This window comes from Falco cherrug, chromosome 3 (assembly GCF_023634085.1).
Source record: "Falco cherrug isolate bFalChe1 chromosome 3, bFalChe1.pri, whole genome shotgun sequence".
NCBI lineage: Eukaryota > Metazoa > Chordata > Aves > Falconiformes > Falconidae > Falco > Falco cherrug.
In genome coordinates this window covers 89,890,590-89,914,824 of record NC_073699.1, presented here as the reverse complement: position 1 = coordinate 89,914,824, position 24,235 = coordinate 89,890,590, and the positions used below count along the sequence as shown (strand labels likewise).

At 38.7% G+C, this 24,235-nt stretch overlaps 1 protein-coding gene across 1 annotated transcript in view; it reads right to left on the bottom strand.

Moving 5' to 3' along the window:
* Positions 1-24,235, bottom strand: part of CDH6 (cadherin 6) — a 107,973-nt gene continuing 83,738 nt past the window's right edge. The window contains exons 7-12 of the mRNA XM_055706021.1: positions 22,786-23,039; positions 16,873-17,009; positions 12,169-12,290; positions 11,245-11,362; positions 10,905-11,156; positions 1-7,279 (exon numbers count right to left, since the gene is read on the bottom strand). Of these exons, the coding sequence (XP_055561996.1) occupies positions 6,789-7,279; positions 10,905-11,156; positions 11,245-11,362; positions 12,169-12,290; positions 16,873-17,009; positions 22,786-23,039 (1,374 nt within the window). The 3' untranslated portion in view covers positions 1-6,788. The remainder of the gene's footprint in view (positions 7,280-10,904; positions 11,157-11,244; positions 11,363-12,168; positions 12,291-16,872; positions 17,010-22,785; positions 23,040-24,235) is intronic.

Genomic DNA, 24,235 nt, shown 5'->3' with positions numbered 1-24,235 from the left:
TCATATAAATAACTTGTTACAAAAATCAATTTGCAAAAAGGCAAACTCACTGTCTGTGAGAAATTGTTGTTGAAATTGGTTTCTCATTATATCCTTAAATTTCATTTCTCCCTGCCCCCACCCCCAACAAAGAAGACAGTACAGTGAACAGGAGATGTAAGGGAAAGAGTGCGCGATTGCCATCTGACCACAACAGATTGCCCATCCACACTACAGAAGAGATAATCATTCCAGCATAGGTCCCTCTGCAACACAGGGAAGCTTCTAGGTGTAAATCTCTTGGGTGTCAAAAATTGTATCGCCTGCAATCGATCCTCTGTGCTGAGCCATGACCAGATCCATCCGATGCTGAGGCTCCCTTGGCACAACCAGGGGATGACATCGTGAGAGACTGTGTGGCTGGAGCATGCCAGCAAGTAAATCTTCCCAGGTGGTGGCATCAGTTTCAATTTATGTTTGGAAGTATTTTTAATTAAAAAAAAATCAATATTGAGAAGCATTTATTTTCAGGGTTTAAAAATCACAAATCGCAATAAGAGTTTGCCAGATTAATTTTGCTCAGTAACACAGTTAAGATGCACATAGCATTTATTGTAAGGCCTTTCTTTTAAGTTTAATTTTTCAAAGCAATGAAAGTAATCACAGAATTAAAACAGTACAGTGATTTTGAAGAGTTTTATGTGTCAAAATTCAGAACAATTTTGTGTTTGCAGTGTTGTTTCTTTGCTGTGTTCACCTGAATGATTAATAGTTCTATACATTTGTTTCTTTAATAAACACTAAAGTAATAGATCATAGAAAACTAAAAGCTCATAGAAAGTGTCTCCAGGTATATTTACATATATAGTGCAGTCTCATAGGAAAGGTCAAAAGCCCATGGGAGTGGAAAGGATTTCTCTATAGGCTGGACTTATGCCTTATCTGTTAAATCGACCTTGTGGAAGGAGAAATTTGAAGTTAGCAGCTCTTTTTTTTTTTCCCTTCCTTTTTTTTTTTTTTTTTAAGAAAGCAAAAGACACATGCAGAAAAAAAAAAGAGCAGGTTCTGTAAAAGCTCTTTGAAATTCAGTAACTCTATGCATAATATGATAGTTTTGTGGCTTCTAAGTGCCATGGGCCTGCTTTGCATATGACTGATTACCTAGCCCCCACCCCCATGCAATTCACTTTCTATCCTTTGAAAGTCCCAGTTCTCTAACTGTTGTACACCCTGTAATCCCAGCCATGGCTTTTAGATACCTCCTGCTGAATTTTATGAACTGTTTGGGTAAGTGTTTATTGTATGACAAATGCGGGTCTGAGCTGAAAAGTGTAATATTGCAAAGTGATGGGCAGGATCAAGATTGTTTCAGCTCTGTCTAAATAAAACTACTGAGAGGAGAGTCTGGCATTAAAACATTGCATTGGCTGCTGTGTTTTTTTCCCTCACTTCTGCAGCAATGCATGAAGCTGTAGACATTAAATATGATTTTGTTCCTCTTCTTTCAGTACAGAAACATTCTCTAAGAAAACAAGTCTTTCTGAAGACTAAACTGAAAATAAAAAATGTTGCATTTTTGACATTTATTAGAGGCAGCTGCTGTTTCACAGGTCTAGAAGGGTTGGAAAAAACCCCTGCCTTTCACAACTTACAACATCATTCACAGTCATTGGAAGTAGTGTAATGACTTAATTTGGTCAGCTCTCATTTGACAAGGGAGCTCTGACTGTCGTGTTAATTGAAACACAAATGGGCAGGGGATGGCAGCATCCAGCTGGGACAGTGGTCTTCTGAAACTACTTATAGCCAAAGGAAACATGGACAAATTTAAAACAGATGGCGACAGGAAGAGCTAACAATGTGGTGTTCAGAGTTACCTGTTCAGAATCGCTCTGTAATTCACCCTGCAGAAGGCCATCAAGATAGATCTGCTGCAGAAATTTAACACATTTTAGTAATAATCATGACAAAAGGACTTTCTTTCCTAGAAATCTGCATGGAAATGACCTGGGTTTAGTTTGCTTGCTCTGAAAAACGTGATTTCTGTCTTCCTAGTCATGCAAATCTCCCTCTGGCTGCTGTAGGAAACCTGGAAGTATTAGAAGTGACTGTGCAGCGTTGGCCCTGATCAACATGGAAAAGTCTGGTTTTCAAACATGGCCAACTTTCAATGTCCAGGATTTCCCTTTTTATTCATACTGTACATGTGCAGACAGACATTCCCAGAGCCATTTCTCCCTGCTCTACTTCTTTATGACCATTCTGCTTTTTATGGTACTGCAGATATTCAGTTAGTTGGGTTTTGTGGTTTTTTGTTGTTGTTTTGTTTTGTTTGTGTTTTCTTGTGACAGAGGAATGGAAATGTTGTGCCCTGTAATGTAGCCTGCTACTTCCAAAACTGAATCATTGTAAGGTTGCCTCTCCCATTCACATTTAACAGCTAGGAAATACCTGTCCATAAAATGCATTAAGACCTGACAACTAACAAAATAAAGAATGTCAGAAAAATATATCTGTTTCTTAGGATAAATTTAGAAAATAATAGTGTAGGTACAAGTGTAGTGTTGTTCTATGCAGAATCTTTCCCAGCAATTATTTTATCAACTGGAAAACACAGACAACTTGTTTTTCTTATGGTTAGATATATCTCTGTCTAAGTCAGGTTTGGAAACACATCCCAATCCTGTGGTACTGTCAGTGGAGCCCTGTGGAAACCCTTAAATTCTCTTGTTCAGAGCTCGCTGCAAATTTCTGCCTCAGCTCTTCCAAATGTTTGTCTACATAGCGAGTTGTCCTGGTGCAACTGCACTGGAGGCATCTGCTGCCATGTCTCCCCATACTGGTACTGCTGTTGGACAGAATTGATTTTAACCTGAAATAATCATTCTTCTGGAGTGAAAAAAAATAATCATTTTTCTAAAATAAAGTGGCCTGTTTTGGAACTGGGATGAAATAGCTGTACTAGAAGCTATTTCAAGTGTAGAGATGTTATTGTTTTGAAGTAGTAAGGCTGGAAAAATCTCTCATGTAAATAACGTCCTGGTTTAATGTTAACTCCACTGAATTCCTTGGTGTCTTTTAATAGATACCCTGCTGTTAGATCGGATGCTTTTCCAACTTTAAAGCCTACTGCATTGCTCATCTCTCTATCTGGCATAGCTAAACTTCCTAACAATATTTCTTTTTCTCAAATAGGTGTGGTTGTAAGAAAAGCAGGCTTAAAACAGCCCCACTTCAAAACCCATAGTCTAACATTTGTTTATCTATTCATGACAATTCTTGCATTGTGCGAAAGCATTGTTAAATACTGACTTCTATCATCTAGCACGCTGGCATGCAACAAAGTGCAAAGAAATACTACTGTAAAGTTTTGTATTCACTGCAATATGGCACTTTCAATATTTAATATGCAGTACTGATTTTATAAATTGCACTTTGCGGTACTGCCAAACAAGAAGAAAAGACAGAATTGAACACTTTTTGCTGTGAGAGATTTAAATCTGTCTAATTTTCAGGAAAAATAGAGCTTGCAACCTAGATGCATAAACAATAATTTGGATGCAAGTTTGCCTTGAATTTTCTTAGAAGAATCCATTCGCTATTCAGGCATCATATCTGTGGTGACATAACATAATTTTATATATAATATATTTACACAACAGGCACAAGTAGCCACTCTATTATTTACTGTGTCACTCAGTGGACAAGATAAAAACAACTTCCAATTAAAAGAAAAAAAAAAAAGGAAAAAAAAATCCCCAAACTTGTGCTTGGACTACTACTAGCAATCATTAAATCAGACAAAATCACTGTACAAATATAGGAAAGTAGTTACAAGGAGATAAGTGATCCTCCTGTCTTGTCATTCCACCCCAAGGAGCGGCTAACGCAAGCTGACCTGGGGGGTGGCCGGGACCTTTCAGGGTGCAAAGTCTGTTGGCGGTGGCTCCCTCTTCCCTGTGAGCTCAGGGTGGCTCGCAGGGCCCAAGGCATGTGTGGTTTGCAGCCACCTCTGCCATCCCCTCTGCACACAGATCTGTTTCCTCGGGGCTGAGGAGGGGAAGGGCCACTTCACTGGCTGGCTTTGGGCACCCAGCTGGGCTCGCTGAGCTTGAGGCGATTTGCCTGTGGCAGCCCCATGCAGTGAAGGGTGAGACACAGGCCAGTCTTAGGGAGCCGCTGGCGAGAGCCTCGCGAGGGGTACGCTGTCTCTGCCGGCTGTATGAGGAGAGCAGCCTCAAGTGAGGGGCCTGTGGCAGGTGGTGCTGAGCATCTGCTGCTCTCCGCCTGTCTGAGACCCAGACGGTCCCTCCTGTGCTGCTACAGCCAGGATCTGTTGCCTCCTGGACACTCTGGTTTCAATGAAGCCATGAAGGGCAAGACTTTCAAAGACTTTTATCACTGTAAATTACTGAGGGGCCCTCAGGAGGGCACAGTAAGGGCCTAGTCGTGCCATTGCCGTTGTGCCAGGTGCAACAGCCTCAACTCCCCTCAACGATGGAGCTGGGCGCCTCACTGCTGGGCTGAAGCACTCTGAGAGGCCTCCATCAGGGAGACCAGGAGCTCTGCACCCTTTGAAACTCTGGGCTCCACTGCTCTGAAAACCCACCCAATCTATCATGCTGGGCACTGTGAGCCATCATGCCTTGCCCTAGAGCTGCAAATGTGCAGTGTCCTCCTCCGCATGGCACAGGGTCCTCCCCAGGTGCAGCCGGGCGCTGCAGCGTGGCTGGCTCACCCCCCGCGCCATCAGCCCATTCACCAAACCTGAAATTATGTCGTCGTGCTTGTAAAACTCTAATACTTACGAATCTTAGTGCTCTCTTTATTTAACTCTCTAGGAGTAATGAATTCCAGGGATTAATTTTTAATCCCTTTTAATTTTCTGTTTATTAACTTTTTTCCCTTCTTTTTATTTTTAGAGTAAATCAGAGCTGTTGTTTGGTTTTCAAACTGATTCACTTAGGATGAGGGGGAGGGGGGAAATAGATCCATGCCTGTAATTCCAGTATTAAATACCGTTTCAAAATGAAATACATGAGATTAGTTATGTATGAGGTATATTAAAAATAAACTCCTTTCCTTGGCACAGTGCCATGGGCTGTGTCCCTACGTTGGGACACGGGGTAAGTTTTAGCTCCTGGAATTGGGTATGATCCGTGGCAGATCCTTAGGGTTTTCTCCAGATAGCCTCTCCTAGGAGGCTGGATTTGAAGAGCAGCAACTGCATGCATTTGACAAACCAACAGAAATACTGAGTGGTGTACAAGTTATAAAGAAAATAATTTTGGTCTGAGACTACGGTATCTTCCCCCACCCCTTAGCTTGGCAAAGCAGATAAACACACACACACAGACTTGTAATTAAAATTTTACCTTTTGGTGAAGTCTTTAACAAACCTGGCTGAGTAGTTTATTTTAAAAAATGAGTTATAGCTATAAAACCTAATTTTCAGGCCACTGGAATGACAATTGATTCTCGCTTACTTGTGCATTCAGGGCTTGAATCTGGGAAGGAAAAAAAAAACCAAACCCAAAAAAAAGAAAACAACCACCCAAAAAGCATGAGAAATTACTTTCTCCAGCAGAATGCCAGCATTTTCCATTGCTAGAGCATTTTCCAAATGACTTATATAGTTTTACATCCTCATGAGGTAGGCATTATTTCCTCACTTTACAGATAGCAAAACTGGCCAGTCAGTGAGGAAGCCACCCTCGGCATCCAGGCAGGGAAGGTCAGGACAAAGAAAACACTGTTTCCTCCTTTGCAGTTGCTCCTGTTGCCCCAATGTGTGGCAGTCACCTTGGGGCTGCTACTAATCCCTTCCTTCGTGTGACAAGAGGCAGAAGTAGATGGATATGAAAAGCCTGACTCCCACCTCCCCAGTGCAGTGGCCACCACTGAACTGATGTGCAGGTGGAGGCTGACCGAAGATGTATGAAGAACAGTTATCTGCTCCTTCCTCTAAGTCATGATCTAATCTGGAGTTGGGTTAAATGACTTACCCTGTATCACAAGGCAGATCTGGGTTAGAACTGGGAAATCATCTAAGAATTAGGTATTGGAGCTGCTAACCACACACGCATGCACGCACACGTATCTCTCCAGCAATGGTGGGTCAGAAGAATATATACATAGTAGTCAATGAACTATATATATGTGTGTGTTAATATGATTCAGTGCACTGGGGGTAATGGCGAGTTCTAGAAAAACACTTAGGTTTAAAAAACCATTAGGCTTTTCTACCCTCCTCATGAGTAAAATGCATGTTTGATGTTTTTTCTCAACTTACTCTACTTGTATAATAAACCTTCATTCCATCACCACTACTTTTGACTATAATACATAGGGTAAACTAGGGTACCTCATTACATTGGGATGTGCAATACACAATCAACAGAGCAGTCATCTGAGCTGAATAGTCTGAATACAAGTAAAAAGAGCAAGTGAGCTTAAACAGTAATATACTCCAATTTACAATATAAGCAGAACAGGTAAAAATATTGCTCCCCATCTGATCTTTTTTCCCCCTCCACTACGGCTGTGCCTGTAAGATTGGCTTGGTAAACTGGATGCACTAAAAAATAAGAATTTTGCCCCTTGGAAGCTCATAAAATGATACTAGAAAAGGTTTTCTGATGGCTGATCCACACAGACTGCAGTCATTTTACAATTTAAATGGGTAGAACAGAGAACCCTTTCACACAGCTGTGGAAAAATAGAGATAAGTAGCCACTTCACGTATCTCAATGCTGTTTCCAAAAATGAGGAAGGGAAACAAAAAAGAAAAAAAAAAGAAAGGCAACATATTAAGAGTCTTTGTCACTGTCCATTGCGCCATACATATCTGCCAGCTTTTTAAACCGAGGCCCCCAGTCACTGAGGTAATCATAATCCTGATCTCCATCCGTAGTCACCGACTCCAAGGAGCTGAGGGACTCGGCCACGGAACCATTACCTTCATACGCGTAGGTTGCTAACGAGTCATACGGGGGTGCCGTTGGATCTGTATCATTTTCCTTTAACCTTTGGTTAATGAAATCTCTGACATCCGTGTTATCTCGTGCTGTTGCAGTCCGCCGTGGCATAAAAAGTGTTTCTGGCACAATGTCTCTGCGTAATTTGTTATCGTCTATGGCTTCGGGATTCCTCAGCGTGCCAATATCAAATGCCTGGGTGTCTTCCTCTCCGCCACCTTCATCATTATAACTGACAATGTTGTCTCTGATGTCTTCTTTGGAAATAATCAAAGGCTCTTTTTTCCGCTGCCGCCTCAGTGCTGCAAACAGCACCACTGTAACTGGAAACAAAAATAACAGGGGAAGAGAAAGGGAAAGGTTAATCCCTAACTCCATTAAACCCCCAAAGAAATGCTGTGCCTCTGCTTGAATTTGAAGTTTTAAAAGATGTTTTGCAAAACTGCAAATGTGCACGTCAGGTTTTCAGACTGTACTTGCTCTGCCTGTGAGTACCTTGGGAGATGAAATGACATGGATATACACTAGAAGAAAGGAGATGTCAAGCTTGTAAGAAGCCAAGTGAAGTGTCTTTTTGTCAGTAGGCACATTTTTACCCAGAGTCATACAGCAGTTCTGTTGCCTTGAGAACAGAACTAGTTTCATGAAAGCTGGGAAGGAAGAAACACTTTCTCCAAAATGAGTAGCAGATGTTATTTACCTTGAACCCCTGGGAAGAGACGCAACTTTACGCTGTGGACAAGGCTAGTATCTACTGGGCTACGATAAAAGGTTAGCAAAGCTGCATTTCAAGATAAGTAAATTAATTCTCCTCTGGAAAAATGCTTGGAACATGGAATGGATTTCCAGCCAGCACGAAGTCCAAGTTTTATTAACTTCCCTGGCATGTTTTTACAACGTACATCACCTTAAAAAACTACATGGCTTAAATCTTAGACTGATGAGATATGATGATGGTATATTTTTATTCTGCCAGAGGCATGAGACTTCTCAGATATTTAATGCCTTTCATTCTAAGATGTGTGTGTATATACATATATTTTTCATTTATTTGAAGGACAGGAACTCTTTCTAAGGCCCTGATCCAAATGGAAATATTTTTTTCTCAACATTGATCCCTGGTACTGTTGGAGAAGTGGGCACAGAGGGTGGGAGGGGATATGTTCAACACTATTTCCTTTAGAAGCTAATTTCAGATTTCTTAGCTGGATCCTACCTTAAGATGGTAAATGGCTGAATATTTACAAATGAACAGCAGCAAGAAGCAAGGATGTTTTACTACTATCATTGTTGCTTTGGTAATCTGAGGTCCACAGTGTCCAGTACTTCAGCTCTGCTGTGCAAACTCCAAGAAAAGACATGTCTTGCTGTCTTTATAGTTCTTTCATAGCAGAGCAAAGCAAATCAGAAAATGCCTAAACTCATTGATATAAGATGATAAGGTGGATCAAAATTATCTTTCATGTCAGATGTATTTATAAAATGATGTGTGAGTCAAAGCACAGTAACTATTAAAGATTTTTGTATTTTTTTCAGTCCCTTCCTCATTTGTATCCCTTTTAAGGGCGATGCCAAGGACTAAGGACATCCCCCAGACAAAATTTTAGCCCATTGAAACTTGTGTTTCTTAGCTTTGTTTGACAGAAAAAAAAGCTGATTATTTTTGTTTAAATGATGGGCTCCCCTGCAGGATTGCCTAGAGCAAGATGGTGTCTGTTCGTGTGCTCAAGCATGTTGTAGACGTCTTGTAATCTTTCTCTCCATTGACTATAGAGGGATCCAAGAAGACAGGACAAAGTAGGAAAATGTTGTAATTCCAGCTGTGTCTTTACTACAGGAATAGTCTAAGTAAGGGAGAACACCTGCTAATATGAGTTAAAAGGAAATAAGTGAGGTGGTGAAACTGAAGGAATTGGGAGGGCCGGTTCAGGTGGTGAAAGCTTCAAGCAAGTCACCCTAATGATGAGGATTTACTTACAATGTCATGTAAGGGTCCAAATCTGGGTGATGCTTCTTTGTGCTGCTGTGCAAAAATGCAGTAAGAGACAAGTCTCTTCCTTAAGAGCATAAGGCTCTGACACCACATGGGAGGACTGGGGAAAGATCCATGTGAGAGAACAGAGGTAGCTGGAGAGAATTTTGGAGAACTTGAAAAACACAGCATCAATTTTGAATAAGCTTCCAGAATAGCGACTTGTAGAATGATCTGAGAAAGCATAGGAATGTTTTTCACATTTTTACATTTACAATTTTTACATTGATGTGTCACTGAAGTACCTCATTAAAAAAAAGACGCTACACAGAATATTCAGGGACGAGATCTTGATAATTATGTCACATCTATGATACTTGGATTTTCTTATTTTGTGCTGAACTTGCAGACAAAAGCCCCCATTATAATTTATATGTTAAAGTACATCACCTTTATTTGCATGTCAGTGTTTAGCAGTATCTGAGGCCTCCTGATAAACCACTAGACTTGCTCAAACTGTAAATAAACCTAGGAATTTGTAGGCACTTTTTGTTGTTGCTAAACTTTAAGATGTGGTTCAGGTCTGCCCAGAGTATTGTTTTTCACTCTGTAGTCATTGCACATGCAAACCCTGCAACCATCTTGAAAACAAAAAATTATATAGCTGAGTTATTTGAAAATCTGCTTATGGTGCATGGTGGCATAAGCAGTAATTGACATAAAGTGCTGCTTAGCACACAGAATCAATTATTTTCGATTGATATAAACCAGGAAATCGTTTAATGTCAGATTGATATTAATGAGCACAGTTGTACTAACAAGTGCAAGACTACCTGCAGCATTAGATTTCTTTCTGGTAAAGAACTTGATACAAAGTAAGCTCAGCCCTTAGAGGCAATGATACCATGTTTTGAAAAATAAATTTAATGGCAAATTAAGAGTAGGATTGTTATTGTGGGAATCTTTTCTGAAAATGGGATAGTGCTTATTTGGGCAAGCCTTGACTATATTGTTAAAATCTAAGAATCACAATGTGGTCTTTGACTCACCACTGGAGAAGGAAATTTTCTTAATAGTAAGAATTAGGATGATTTGGCAGTGGTGAGGAGCAAATCCAAGGATGGGTATGGTAGAAAGAAGTGGTATCACTGAGGAAACATTTTCTCCTTTGCTTGAAACTACTGCCATAAAATTAGTCTGGCTTCCTTCTCTCCTAAAGGTGACTAAAAACATCTCCCTGAAAACTGCCTGTGTTGTATTGTACATTTCTGCCCAGATGAATAGACTATGGCTACTGACTGAGGGACCGATGGATCACCTGTTTGCTGTACGGTGGAATCTGAGTAAGAGGAATGTGAGAAATGTTTTATAAAAAAATAAATGTTGACCACCTGTAAGTGCTGTAGCCAGACATCTATTTGTACATTCTGCACACGCAGGATCCAACCTGTTCATATTCAGAGGTGGCTGAAAGGAAGGACCTGGCAGCTTTTGAGAGACAGCTTTATTAGCCACCCCATTTCAGCATCCTTTTCCAGCAGAACAGAAGCACGGACACTTCTTTCTCCTCAGTTTAGACACAGGAAGTTAGCTGTTTAAAACGAAGTTATCTGGTCTCCTTCTACAGTTAACAGAAAGAGACAGATTCTTGCAGAGGGTGCCTGGTCCACCTCAGATACCAATAAGGGGATGGGATGAATGTCTCTCTAGAGGTGCCTGTCTCTTTCCATTGACCCGAGGGTGGAGCCCAGCTGTCTTGTCTTCCTTGGACATCGCTAACTTTTAGATAACCAAGATTAGATAGGATGTTTTCTATACACTGTATCGGTAGGAGCCCTCAGAGGAGGAAATACAATAATATAAATGCAGGGCAAGACGAGGATGTCTTCATTTTGCTTTTGTCCTAGCCTTTGTATCATAACTTGCAGCAATGCAAAATAACCATGAAATGAACAAAATACCTCTGAGCTACTTACCAAGTAATATAATGATACAGAGAAGAATGGCAATAAGAGCCCCAGTGCTAAGACCAGTAGGGTGGATCAAGGCTTCTGCATTACAGGACAGCATCTTTCCTCGATGGTCACAAGCACATACTCGAATAGTCACTGTTTCAGTACTGCTCTGGATAGGGTAGTCATTGTCTGATATTACCACTGGCAAGAAGTAGGTACTCATTTCATGCCGGTTATATCTGGTTTTTCGGGTGAAAATCCCTGCTGTGTTGTCTGCAAACACAAAGCATGCATTAAATTCTTCATCTGAAGACTGTAAGCAAGGATGAGATAATAAAGAAAAATCTTCCTAGAAATTCACCTCTGTTGTCTTGTAGTGTAAAGTTTGAGCTGCTGGCTGCCTCGGGAGCTAAGGAGAATGAAAACTGATGTCCACTGTAAGAGTCATCTTTATCAACAGCACTTAATGTTTGTATCAGCTGAAAGAATAAGAACAAAATTATCTTCAAAGTCAATGGACCTTACACTTATTTATATATCTAGGGTTGTAAAGCAATCTTATTTTATTAATTTTTTTTTCCTCCTGCTTTAAGGCAGCTGATGCTGCTATGGAGAGCTTAAGAAAAGTGATCCATGTGCTGCTGATGCTGTTTAGGATGACCATGTTATTGTATTCTATATCATCAGCCAGTAACGTAATGAATTTAGAAGTTGGCAGGAAAATCATGCTGAATTCAAGAGCAAGCTTGGGTTGATGCCACTCCAGACAGGTAGGAAACCTCTGCATGTGACAAGCAATAGAGATGAAAGTTGAGACAGACCAAGCTGGCTGTGTATTTATCTACCCAGATCTCAAGTCACAGGAATGGTTTGGCTGAATCTTCCAAATTACCTGCTACTTTGAACCATTTAGTAATAGGACTGGTAGAGTGAGAGTTATCTGGCAGGAAATAATTATATCACAGACAGGACCTGTAAAAGTTACAGACCAGAAACTGTTTTTGAAGGATACAGTGGAGGTGCCTAAATAATGCAAAGAATCACAGAATGAAAATGAATCGGGGATAACAAGGTGCAGTACAGAAAACAACAGCCTAGAAGATACTGTCACATTGCTGCAAGAATGCCAAGTGTAATCAGATACTGTGCAGCCACTGTTTAGTTTAATTTTGCAAAACTGACAGTTTCATGCAATGCAAAGTACACCTCTTGATGAAGTGATGCAATAGTAGTAGCAAAACTCAGTTAATTTGGAATATTTTCTTAGCACAAGCAGAAAACACACCTGTTCTGCCTTTGCATTTTCACAGACGAAGGTCTCATAAAACATGGCAAACTCTGGAGCATTGTCATTTACATCCAAAACCTTAATGAACACTGGGACACGGCTGCTTTGTTTTGGGTTATCTGGAATGATAAAACCAGAAAGAATAGAGATTTTACTTAGCCCAGCTACTGACTTTATAGAAGAATAAAAATACAGACTTAGGGGCTCATTGTCTTAATTCTTCTCACTCACAACACTCTGCATATTCTGTTGATTTCTGGGGAATGCATGATAGGTAAATCCACAAAATTGTGCTGTGTTATCATTATTCCGATTCTGTGTAAACTATACAGTTAAGGTTGGGCAGGAGTCAAGGATTTACAAATTTTTTTGAACTGTGCAATAATGATTATGAATGTATGTGTGATATATATATATATATATGTAACATATATAATACTGGAGTTAAATCAAATCTATTTATTAGCCTAACTGATACAGTTTGGTGGCAAAAATTTTTCTAGAACATACTCCCTTCCTTAACTGTGAAGCAGAAAGACTGAAGAGTCATGAAGATGGGACTGAGTGGGGTTTTTTTCTCTCCACCTGTTATATATAATATTCTGCTCCCTATGAATCTTGTTGCAGTTCCTTAAGCTGCCATGATTTCCATTATGTTATATAAATATTAACTGTGGCTGTGATCACAGATATTTTCTAATCTGTTGTGAACTGATTTGGCTTCTTTTCTAAAACGTTAACTAAACTGTACCCGCTGAAGAACATAAGAACTATAAAGAATGTGCAGATCCCCATATATAATCACCTTTTTTTTTCCCTATAAGGACTGTATAGTGCCAAGAGATTGAATTTGACAGGAAAATTCCTGAGCATAAAATACTGATGAAAATAGTAGTCTTTCTAGATAAAAATGAAAACATTTGGGAAAGAACCACATTTTTTAGACTATTCCATTTCCTCTTGGACTATTGGTCCTGTTGGACCATTCCTTTTCCTATTGGGGGGAGACAGGCTTTAGTCATGAAGACAGAGAAAATAAGGAAGAAAGGCAACAGGTGGCAACCTTGCCTAGGAGCCATGAATGGTGAAATAGGCAAGATTCTGAGGCACAAGTCTATAACAACTATCGACTCTTAAAAGGTATCCGATCTGCCCCAAAATCAGTTTGTTATCACTAATCAAAAAGGAAACCAAGAGACATTGCCAGGACTTGACCTGTGTCCTTCATGCTCCATATCACACAAAGAATGATCTGGGCCACATCACCCAGACATACCCACCTCGGTGGGGCTGGGAATGTGAGAGAGTGAAATCTATGAGGGAATGAGTGTGATTGAAATTAGTTTCATTTAAAAAAAAATACCTTCCCTCTCCCTTTCATGGGGTTCACAATGAGTCTGGCTACTTTAATTTCCTACCCATGTTAATATAGTTTATTAATGCGTTTTAACCTATGATTCAAATGAAAAAAAATGCAATTAAGTATAGCAGACCTAAGACTCTCTATGCTTCTACAAACATTCATTATACTAGCTTGTTGAGTTAGGCTTTAATAAAAGTCCTATTACTGTGTTTATCATAGTTTTATAAATTCGAATATGCCTTCTCCAAAATTGGCACTGTATATTTGTATTAAAGAGCTCAGTCATTTGGACAAAATATTGTGCTTTAAAGCTCCACAGTACCATTGAAGTTAATATGATTCCATTAGGCATAAACCATTTTCTAATATGAACCATTGGGCTAAATTTATTCAATATATAAAATAACGGTTTATGTACAATATAGACTAGGCTGAATTCTATGCTAAAGTACATCAATACAAATGTTGAATTTTTATAACAGGCAGAAATCAAAGGTACTTATTTGAAGTTGCAGGACTATTTTACAGGGGCATACCTTTCTAACAAATACTTTCAATATATTGACTAATGTGTTTCCTCTCCTCTCAAGGATTAGTTGTTTTCTTTCCTGCTTTTTGAACCATGAACTACATATTTTCATTTTACTTCTAGGTGCTTAAGATCATCACAATTTAAAATGATACTGTAATAAACAGAAGTTTCATAAAATCTGTATTCTCTAAGGACATGGGCCTTTTCTGTGATTTAATGGAAATCTAAGTTGAAATATATGTATACACCTCTAAGTCTTTTTTTGTTTTCTCTTTCAAATATAAAAACCCAAGTATTAATCAAATTATCCTTTCAATAATTTTTGTAAATTATTTGATTTATGTTAATTTGTTTGCATTATCCTTTAATTATCGCTGGACTCCATCTCCAAAATAAGCTCCACAGACTCAACAAACTGCTTAAATCTATTCATCCCTATAGCGGTATGTTTTCTGTTGAGCCAGCAAACAAACTATTAAAGATTTTTTTCTGAATACAGCCTCAAAGTTCAACCAACGTTTGATCTACCCTTAAGCATTAAGTAAAGGATACTTAAAAATACTATGGGAATTCTCTCTGGTAAATCAGCTGTAATTCTGCAGCTGTGAATCAGTAGCCCTATGTACTGAGTTTTATTGCCAGTTTGCCTTCTGACTATGGCGGATGTACTGACCGAGTGTGTCACCAGCTATTTGTTTGCAACATTCACAGCATGATTCTCCCGGCTGCTGAGCAACTGCAGCTCATACTGGTGAAAAAGAATAACACTTTAAAAATGGAGCTATTGACATATATTGGCAATTCTAGTCAATTAAAGGCAGAACAACTTCCATATTTTCCTTTTTTTTTTTTTTCCAGTTGTAAAATGTAATCGAGACCAGTCATCACTGAAAGGTGTTTCTCTTTAAGACGTCATCATTTTTTAAACTTTTTTTTAATCAAAGAGAGCACCCATCTATCTGAATCTACATTCTGCCTGTAACATGAATAGATATTTCTTTTAGGTTACATCTGGAGGTCGATGCGATGGTATGCTACTGAGAGCAATCAGTGATTAGCTGGAATTTAGTGGAATGGGACTTGAGCTAGTCTTGCTAGAAATTACTGGTTTTAGCTAGGAATGTTAAGCAGTAGTGCTTTCCAGTCTAGTCTCTTGAGACTAAAATTAGTGAGATAGCCTGGATCAGACCAAGGCTTGTTTAAACAGTAGCTGTATTTCAACCAAGAAAATTGCCTTTGGAAGGCATTTACACCAGTTATGCCAAATTTGGTCTATGTTCAGTGAAACACAGCCTGGGAAGTAGGTTGTTGCAGCCTGGAAGGATTCAGACTAAAGAAGAATAATAATTAAGACAGAAGCCTGGGTCAGACACAAGAGGTTTAGCTGAGAGGGTTTGGCCCAGTAGAGAGTCTGTCCTTAGGGAAGGAGGCAAGGAAGTAATTGAGTATTTCATATAGGTGCTAAGTTGGTTTTCAGACAGCATACTGCTTTCTATACTGTATATTATTTCAGGTCTGCTAGGATCAATACAATTGTTCTTCCTAAATGTTCTTGCTATTCTTTCCTTTTTAGGTGTTTATTTTTCCCCTCCTCCTCTACCCAGGAGCTCAGTCTGCAACATACAACTCTCGACCTGAGATCACTCCTCCAAAGACTTAATAGAAACACAAACACATGACTAACAGTCAGCCAGAAGCAGTTTGGTATGCTGAAACCACATACCTAGCACTGAAAGATACAACTTTAAAGAAAGGGAGGAAACTATTCAGAAACATCATTCCTGTAGGCTCTAGCCCACCGCTCCTTTACATAACCCCACCTGCTTGCCTCAATAGGATCATTTCACAACAATTTTCAGTTTTAAAAAGACCTACAGAATAAAGCTAGAGTCAAGTACTCCTTAATTACACCCTTCTCACCATTCAGCATCTGACTGAGCCATCTACACATACACACACCACAAGAAAGCTGAGCTTATATCGTCTCAGAATATGTTTAAAAAAAAAAAAAAGCAGCCATTTAGCCTCCAAGCTGCACAAAGACTGTCATAGAACTGGTGTTTATATTAGATCTATCTACCATTCCACCATGCTTCGCAATCATATGTACTGTGACTCTGCAAAAGCAAATAGAATTGCATTCCCTAATATGCAAGCATGTCACATGCTTATAGTTAATGTAATAAATAAAGAGGATTGTTTATTAAGGCCACCTAGCATACATGTCCTTAGGTAGATCCCTGGCATTTCAGTTCCTAAAATCAACATGACTAGTAATATCACAAGATTCCTTCTTCTGAGCAATGCTAAACTGACAGACAGATTTGTAACTTTAGCTCCTATTTCAAAGGATATGAAAGAAGTTAAAAATGGAAATCCTTAAAACTGATTAAGATCTGGGCCCCTAACTCAGCTCAGCCACCTTAGTCTTATTTGAAAACATCCAGCCTGTGTTACATTCACTCTGACTGAATTCAGCCATGGAATGCAGTTTGGCTTTAAACCACCTTGCTTGCTGCATGCTAGAATTCTGCAACCATATTAAAAATTAAAAATGGCTATTATTGATTAGAAAACACAGGATTGTTACCTCTGCTCCCTGCTCAGCTAAGTTACCTCTTTATGAAGTGTGTTCCCAGTAAACACAACAGTGTGGACCACCTCTTGCAGAGTTACTGCTTCTTCATTAGTATTGAGTGGACTATCCATATAACGTGACATGTCTCCAGCCGTGCTTTCCACACACTCAGCTAGGAGGCTAAATTCATGACATGAGGGGCAGCAGTGCTATTTAGGTTCGACTTACTGATCTCTGCTGCTATTACTGTAATGTTGTGCCATAGCAGTGTTTCCCGGTCAAGGGGTTTTGAAGTAAATATGGAACCATTTCCTGAATTGATGTTGAATACTCTGTCCATATCAGTGTGTCGATCTACAGAGTACCTGCAAATACAGAGACAGGGGTTAGGAGAATGCTTTCCTTTTAATTTCTAATTCTTAAACCATTTTCTAAGACTAGACATCAAACAGCTAGCAAATGGGGTTGTCTTTTGTTTTCAGCGCAGGCTTCAGAGTCTTTATTTATTCACACAAAGAGCTAGTTCTGAGTTACTGGATAATGACATGTTGGAGGTTTGATTTAGAAGGTGGAGCATTGTCACTGAGTAAATGAATTACTGCAGAATTTACATACCTCTGAGAATCATCAAAGCTTTGTTTTTAGTGAGAAATGTTAAATCTGTGTCCTGAAAGATATGAAGTTTAGTTTAAGGCTGAGTTGGCTTTCCCTTTATAAAAAAACTCTTTTTATGGATATCTCAACTGTTCCAAATGATTTCTGATATAAAATCTGACAGCTGGGGTGCATTTCTGCCTTTTACTTCCCAGCATTTAAAAAGACTGTCGTACCCCCCCCCCCCCCCCCCGCCCCCCGAAGTCAGCATGGAACAGAGAGTCATTATTCCGTGGTACATATCACATAAGGGTTTGCTGTAATTCATTAAAACTAACATGCTTAGCCCTGCTTGTTGGTATCTAGATGTGAAAATGAATGCTAACGAGCTCTGGAGGAGCTCAGAGTCTGAATATAGTTTCCAATTTTCAGTATGATCTTTGCTTTTTCTGCTGAGCTAAACCCAGCTTTAAAAGCATAACTATCCAGTTCATGGGAGAAGGTGATACCAACCTGATCCAAATGCTGTGACGTGGTTTCATCTCTCACAAAGAGAAAATTCTTGCACAAATTGCAGCGGTTTTGACGGAAATACATCCCTGGTATTGCTAAATCAAGAATGCAGTTGCATTATTCTGCTCTTGTTTCAAGCCCAAATGTGTCCTGATGTACAATCCAGGACAGAGCCTTAGGAAGCCCAGGGTGCTCCCTCGGTCTCCTTGCAGGTCATGACAATGGAGACAAGGCAGCTACTGTGTCCCTTGTGTCCAGACAAGGAGAAAGATACGGCTGAGCTGGTATGCAGTCAGACAGAAACTGGGCCAGGACAATGACTACAGGATTGAGGGGAATGCAGAGGATGAAGAAAAAAAATCCACTCCCTGTTCTGCCCTAGGATAAGCTGTGTGACATGTCCCTTATTCTGAACAGATTTCCCAGTGCCTGTGCAGTGTCTCAACTTCTCAGAAAGATCTTGCATGGAAAGAGGAGGGAACAGAATAGTCCAGTTGAAACATGTGATTCTGACAAAGGTTTAAAATTACCTAACTTGATAATTATCTTGTAACTGCATTTTTTTTCTTCTTTGCAAGTAAAACAAATGGGATATAATATCCACAGCAAATTAGACTAGTCTTATTCTAAAATAAGAATTTTAGTGTAGCCTACCTTCCTAAACAAAACTATATCAAGTATTAATTATTTGCACTAGACTGGTTTTCTTTTTCCACATTAAATTCCCATGTCAACAGCCAAATGAGATTCAAAGGTACTTGCACAAAAAACTAACCTTTTTTAGTAGGACTTGCATAGGCAAACCTTGCTAGTTTTTCAGGAGTTGATTTAATTTTTATTCATTGCTGTGACTTACCTAAAAGTACTGCAATTTCAGCTGCAGGAAGTCAGCTGTGGTGTCACTAACCTAGTTCTTTTATGCAGCATTGCAACATTACCATCAGCTTGAAAAGAGTATGTGAGAAGGTATGCAATAGGCAAGCGCTGACTGATGGGACAGCTGTGTTATTTTGTCCAAATCTAAACAGCACATGTGAATTTGTTTACTTAGCTGAAATGTTTAGTGGAAACAAGTTGCTACAAACCACTCTAACTCTCTTATATTTTGACAAAGTAAGTATTTGATATGGTAAACATTTCATTTCAACGTTCATTCATTCAGGCTTTTACATGATATTATGTTGGTATTTTGTGAATTCAATTATTTTTTTCAGATATTCTGTAGCTCTTTACCATATCTTTCAGCTGAAATACTTTGGTATTTCCATTTTGCAGTAAATCTAGATTTTGCATTTCTATTTGAAATGAAGTATCAGGATTTTCCATAGATTAGCTGTTCCAGCCAACTGTAATAGTATGTTTCAGGCTTATTCAGCAAGATATGTAAGTAAGCAACTGGCTTTAGGCATGAGTTGTCTGTTCATTGGGAGTTTTAATCTTCAATTATGCCTTCACTCATACTTCCTATTATAAATGGATTTAAAATATCTTACTGCCTTAGCACATTCTAATGCCTTGGCATATTGTAATCACTATGTTTACTTTGTAAGATTTTCTAAATTCAATCTGTGGTACAGTATCTGGAAGAAATGGAAAAAAATAAAATTGTTCTGGACTTTTTCTAAGGTTACCAGAGCTGTAACATTAAGGACTTCTTCAAGATATTGAGAATTTTAAAGTATAAGTCCCTGTAAAACCATATGTATATTCAGTCATTTGTACAGCGGAAAATTAAACTCACAAAAAAACAAAACGAACCAGATAAAAGCTTCTTAATGAAATGTTAATTTTATTTCTTCATATCCAAAAGAAAATACATACAAGGTCAATGCAATTAAAGTATATTCTAATTATACCATTAACCCTTGTCTAGAAGGATGATTTTAATAAGCTAGGCTGTCACTTCTGTTTCTCAGTTTCTTTTGATCAAGGACTGTTAATTATGTTAAATTGGTGGTGATTCTGACTTATGGATCATAACCTAGTGAGTATGAAGCAGACAACATCAAACTAATTTTTATATTTATTTAATGAAATTACTGGTGTGTATTTCTCTGATTTCAGGACTTCATCAGGAATTCAGGAATTCAGGAACTGACAAGCTAGGAAGTTAAAAGTATCTATGCAGATTCCAGTCTCTCCTTGTACATAACAGGAAGAAGGGGAGGGTGAAAGACAGAATCTAACACATGCAAATATGTTTTCAGTAAAAATACACAAACACAATTAAGCCTTACATTTGTTTGCAGATCATTTTCATCTGGGATACTTTAGTAAATCAAATCACAGCAGGGAGACAGTTCCAGTGACTGATGAACTTCATTATGCCTCTGAGGAGTTACTATAGCAAAAAAACTCAGCTAGCAATGTAAAAAGATCTGATGTACAATAGAGCAGTGCCAGTTGCAGCATTATTTTTTTTAAGTATGAAGCACTTCATAATATTTCTGTTTAGATCAAATACAATCAGGATGCAAACCTTCTTTTTATAACACAGCTGGAGAGTGGAGTGTTACTCAGGAATGTATTAAAGTTGCTAGGCTGGGATGCATATTCAAATACTGCCAAACATCTATTAGTGTATTTTTATATTTTCTCAATTTCATGGCCACAGTAAAGTTTATTTACAAGGTCTGGACTGATGAAATGTATGTAGCTCTACCATACACAGGTCATGAACGATTATGCAGTCTTACAATCAGGGCAGATGCCCACTTCATATTTTGCTATTGCTGCATTGTTCAGCTTGCTGTCTAATGTAACCACAAGTCAGGAAGATTTGTGGGTCAGGAAGGTAAGTGTGTGTGAATTTTTCATAATGCATTTTCATAATGATATTTTGAAGGTTTCCTTTAATGGAAGATCAAAGGGGCTTTCATCTAACAGAGTTAAGGCTCAGTTTGTTTAAAAAGAAGAAATCTTCACTCAAGTAGAGGAGAAAATGGAAGGTTTTCATTGTAATATCAAGTGTCTAAAGATTTTATTTTTAAGCGTCAAGAAAAATTGACAAGCAAGTGACAAGTCATATATATACAGTCTAATTGCATCTTCCCCGAAGCTCAGAGTGAAAATCGGATTTAGCATCTCTATTGCATGATGGAAAAAAAAAAAATCACCCTGTCAAAAAGATGCCGACTCAACCCATGCCCCTAAATTCTAGGCGATACCCAAGATATTAGCACCATAAAATTATATTTATTACGAGGTAACATCTCTCAGGCTACTGCTCTCTGCTGATTTCCTTCCCCTCTTACTGATTTTGATGTTTTTTCTTGCTGTGTTTATATCTATTACTCTAACCTCTTCCTCATTTTTCTTTTTCTTCTTCTTTCGCCTTGCTGTTGCATGCTATTAAAGCATAAAGGAGACAAGTTTTCTGCTGCACTGCATCAGTTTTGTCACCTCTGCTAAATTTTGCTCAATTACTATCTGATATTTTAATATGCAAATTACCTATACTGTATTAAAGAACTGCTCTTCGAAAGATAGGTAAATTTTAGCACACACATTCAATTATCAGAAAAAAGCCAGTAGGTAGTACTCAACAATGAACAGCATAATCCCTATCCACAGTAAATCACTTTTAATTAGGAGCTGATGCTGGTGCAAAATGGAAATGGTTGTAGTTACCACCACAGGGAAGCAGGGAAGCACTCCCCTTACTCTCCAGTGTCATTAGATATAAAAAAAAGGCAGGTTCATATGAAGACTGCAAGGGGCCTGGGTGTCACCCCAACCAATTTTTCATCTTACTAGCATGCCCATGAAGACATGCTATAGAAGGTGTTCATTCTGTCCCAGGGCTTCACAAAGTCAGCAAAAAATTATGTTGCTCTTTAAGTTACTCTGCTCTGCTAGTCCAGAACTCCATATAATTGTTGCATGCCATCATATAAATGAAAGTAAGTCCTAGCAAGGATTAGTCTTGAACATGAATTCATATGCAGGTCATTGCATGTAAACAGAAGACAGAGAGGGTTTCTGACAGAAACATTTAAGATTTAGTTTCTTCATCTAGGAAATTAAGATGATAATATTTACCCCTCTCACAAGGTGAGCTGAGAGCTTAAAACTTACGCGTGACTCATAAACATTTTAAGATATCTTGAGGAAAGATAGTTGTTTGCAGAAGTGTAAATTATTGATGGATTGGATTTGTATTAGACCTGCATTATTTTATTTTGATCTTGAGACTACTATTGCATTTCCAAGGTGCTGAACCCAGAGACATGCTGAAAATTGACCTGAAATTAGTATTGCTGTTATTTTTCATTTCCTCCTCTTACTGCCTTGTCAGTAGCAATGAACTTTAATTAAAGCACACAACTATTTAAAAGGTCTATCATACTCTATCTAATATGACTTGAATACTCCAATATGTTTTCAGTTGTACTGAAATGGTGTACGTGTAAATTTACAAAAAAATGAAGGTTTAGGTTTAGTTACTCCAACCTTAACATTTCCTCCACTTCCTCTAAGAATAATTTATTGATTCATGGCAAGTGTACTTCATGAAGTCCATGAGACTGATTCTTATCTTACTAACCTTACACTGATACAAGTGAGATCAGAGTCTATGTATGCACATGATCTGCTTTTATGGTATTTCTACTTGCAGTTTAGAGGCGGTGAATGTGACCTCTGTCAAGCAGACCTGGACAGATGGGAAAAGAAAGGGCTGCTGAATCGCTCCCCTGTCATATAGCCAAGAGGATGAACCACACTGTAAAGGTGGAAGGCGAAGATGAACATCTTAGTGTTCTTTTGCAGTAAATTCTTCTATGTTAGAAATAGCCACAAACATTAGTTGCTGAAGAGGATAGGGTGTAATTCAAGATGTAAGGGCCATGCAAACACAATCACACAGCTAGATATGCTCAAGTGTGAGAGATCATTTACCACCTAGCATACTCCCTATTTGAGCATACCTGAACAGTTTCATTGTTACAAGGGATATTTTTATGTGCTGACATGAAAAAAGAAAAATTAGAGCTATAAAAAATTTACTCACAAGATGAAACAGTCTATGCTTACTTGACAGGGTTCTTGGCAGCATCTGGATCCTGGGCAGTTACTGTTCCTACTACACTGTTTATTGGAACATCTTCTTTCACTTCCATGATGTATGCTGGTCTGCTGAACACAGGGGGTTCATCTACATCTTCCACCTGAATTCTGACTGTAGCTGAGTCCTTGAATGGCCCAAGGTAGAGGAATCGAGGGTCCACATGGGTGTTGGTAGCTTCCACTTTCAGAATATACAGGTTTTTATTTTCAAAATCCAATGCCTGGGAAAAGAAAAAGAAAAAAGTCTGAGAGGTCTGTGGGGATTGCTGTGGCTTGTAGACAGATGAGTCAAATGAATGGGAGGATGTCACAGAGAGACCTGTGCTAGGTAACAGGAGCCTGATTTGAAATTAAAATGCCAGCACAAAAAAGAAAGTTAGGGTTCTATGCCACTGATGGCATGTTATAGGAAAAAACCCCCACTTTTTCAGGGAATTCTGTGCCTGCCTGGAACTCCTAAACACAAATTAATCTTTCTTTCTCAAATAGCCGTAACTCTTCATGCCTTTTATTCTGTCATTTTTGACATTTTGACATTTTGTTGTCTATTCCTTGGTGCTAAGCACCACACACTAAAGGGGGGAAGATTTTCTAGGAACTGCTTCTTTAAATATTGCCATTCCATCACTGAAATGAAACACTTTGACATCTAGTGTCTGGACATCCAGGACCACCCATTAAGGAAAAAAAATGGTTTTATGATAGGCTATGACTATATTACACTCTGTTAAAAGTATGAACAAGCAGCATTTAGTGACTCTGTTACAGTACTTAGAGAAATGTGGGGGGAGAGTAGTCACCCCATTTTTCCATTATGTTGTAGAAGATTCACAGCTTCTGTCAACAACAGACAGAAATGCAGACGGAGTTAGACTGATATCATAATCAGCCCCTGGAAGGCATCTCCTAAAAAACAAGTAATGACAGGTGTCATACTGATATCAACAAGCAAGTGCATGTTCGGAAAATCTACACAATGCCTATCTAGTGATGACTGAACTTGAACTGATGGAGGATGATATCTGTAACCTTATCAAGCTTGCCTGATAATGCACTGTAAAGAATATTTCTCAAAACTTCTGACAGCCAATGTGCAGCCTAGTAGATGATGTCTGCTGTGATCCAGCAAGGTGCTGTGATTATTATTTTTCTAAAGTAAAAGCATGCTGATGTATTTATTAATTACATTTTTACTAAATCAGAGTAAAAAAAAAAAAATTGTCTATGTACTTTAATACATTATAGCTATAGAATTCAACACTTCCTGATACTGAAAAATAGGCATGTAATACTGATTATTTCTGTGGTCTTAACACAGCACCTTCTAGTAATTTAGCAAATCCTGTAAGCATCATAGGGAGAAAATCAGACAGATGGTGGTGTCTCCTTGAGTTATTCTGTGGATATGTTGTACAAT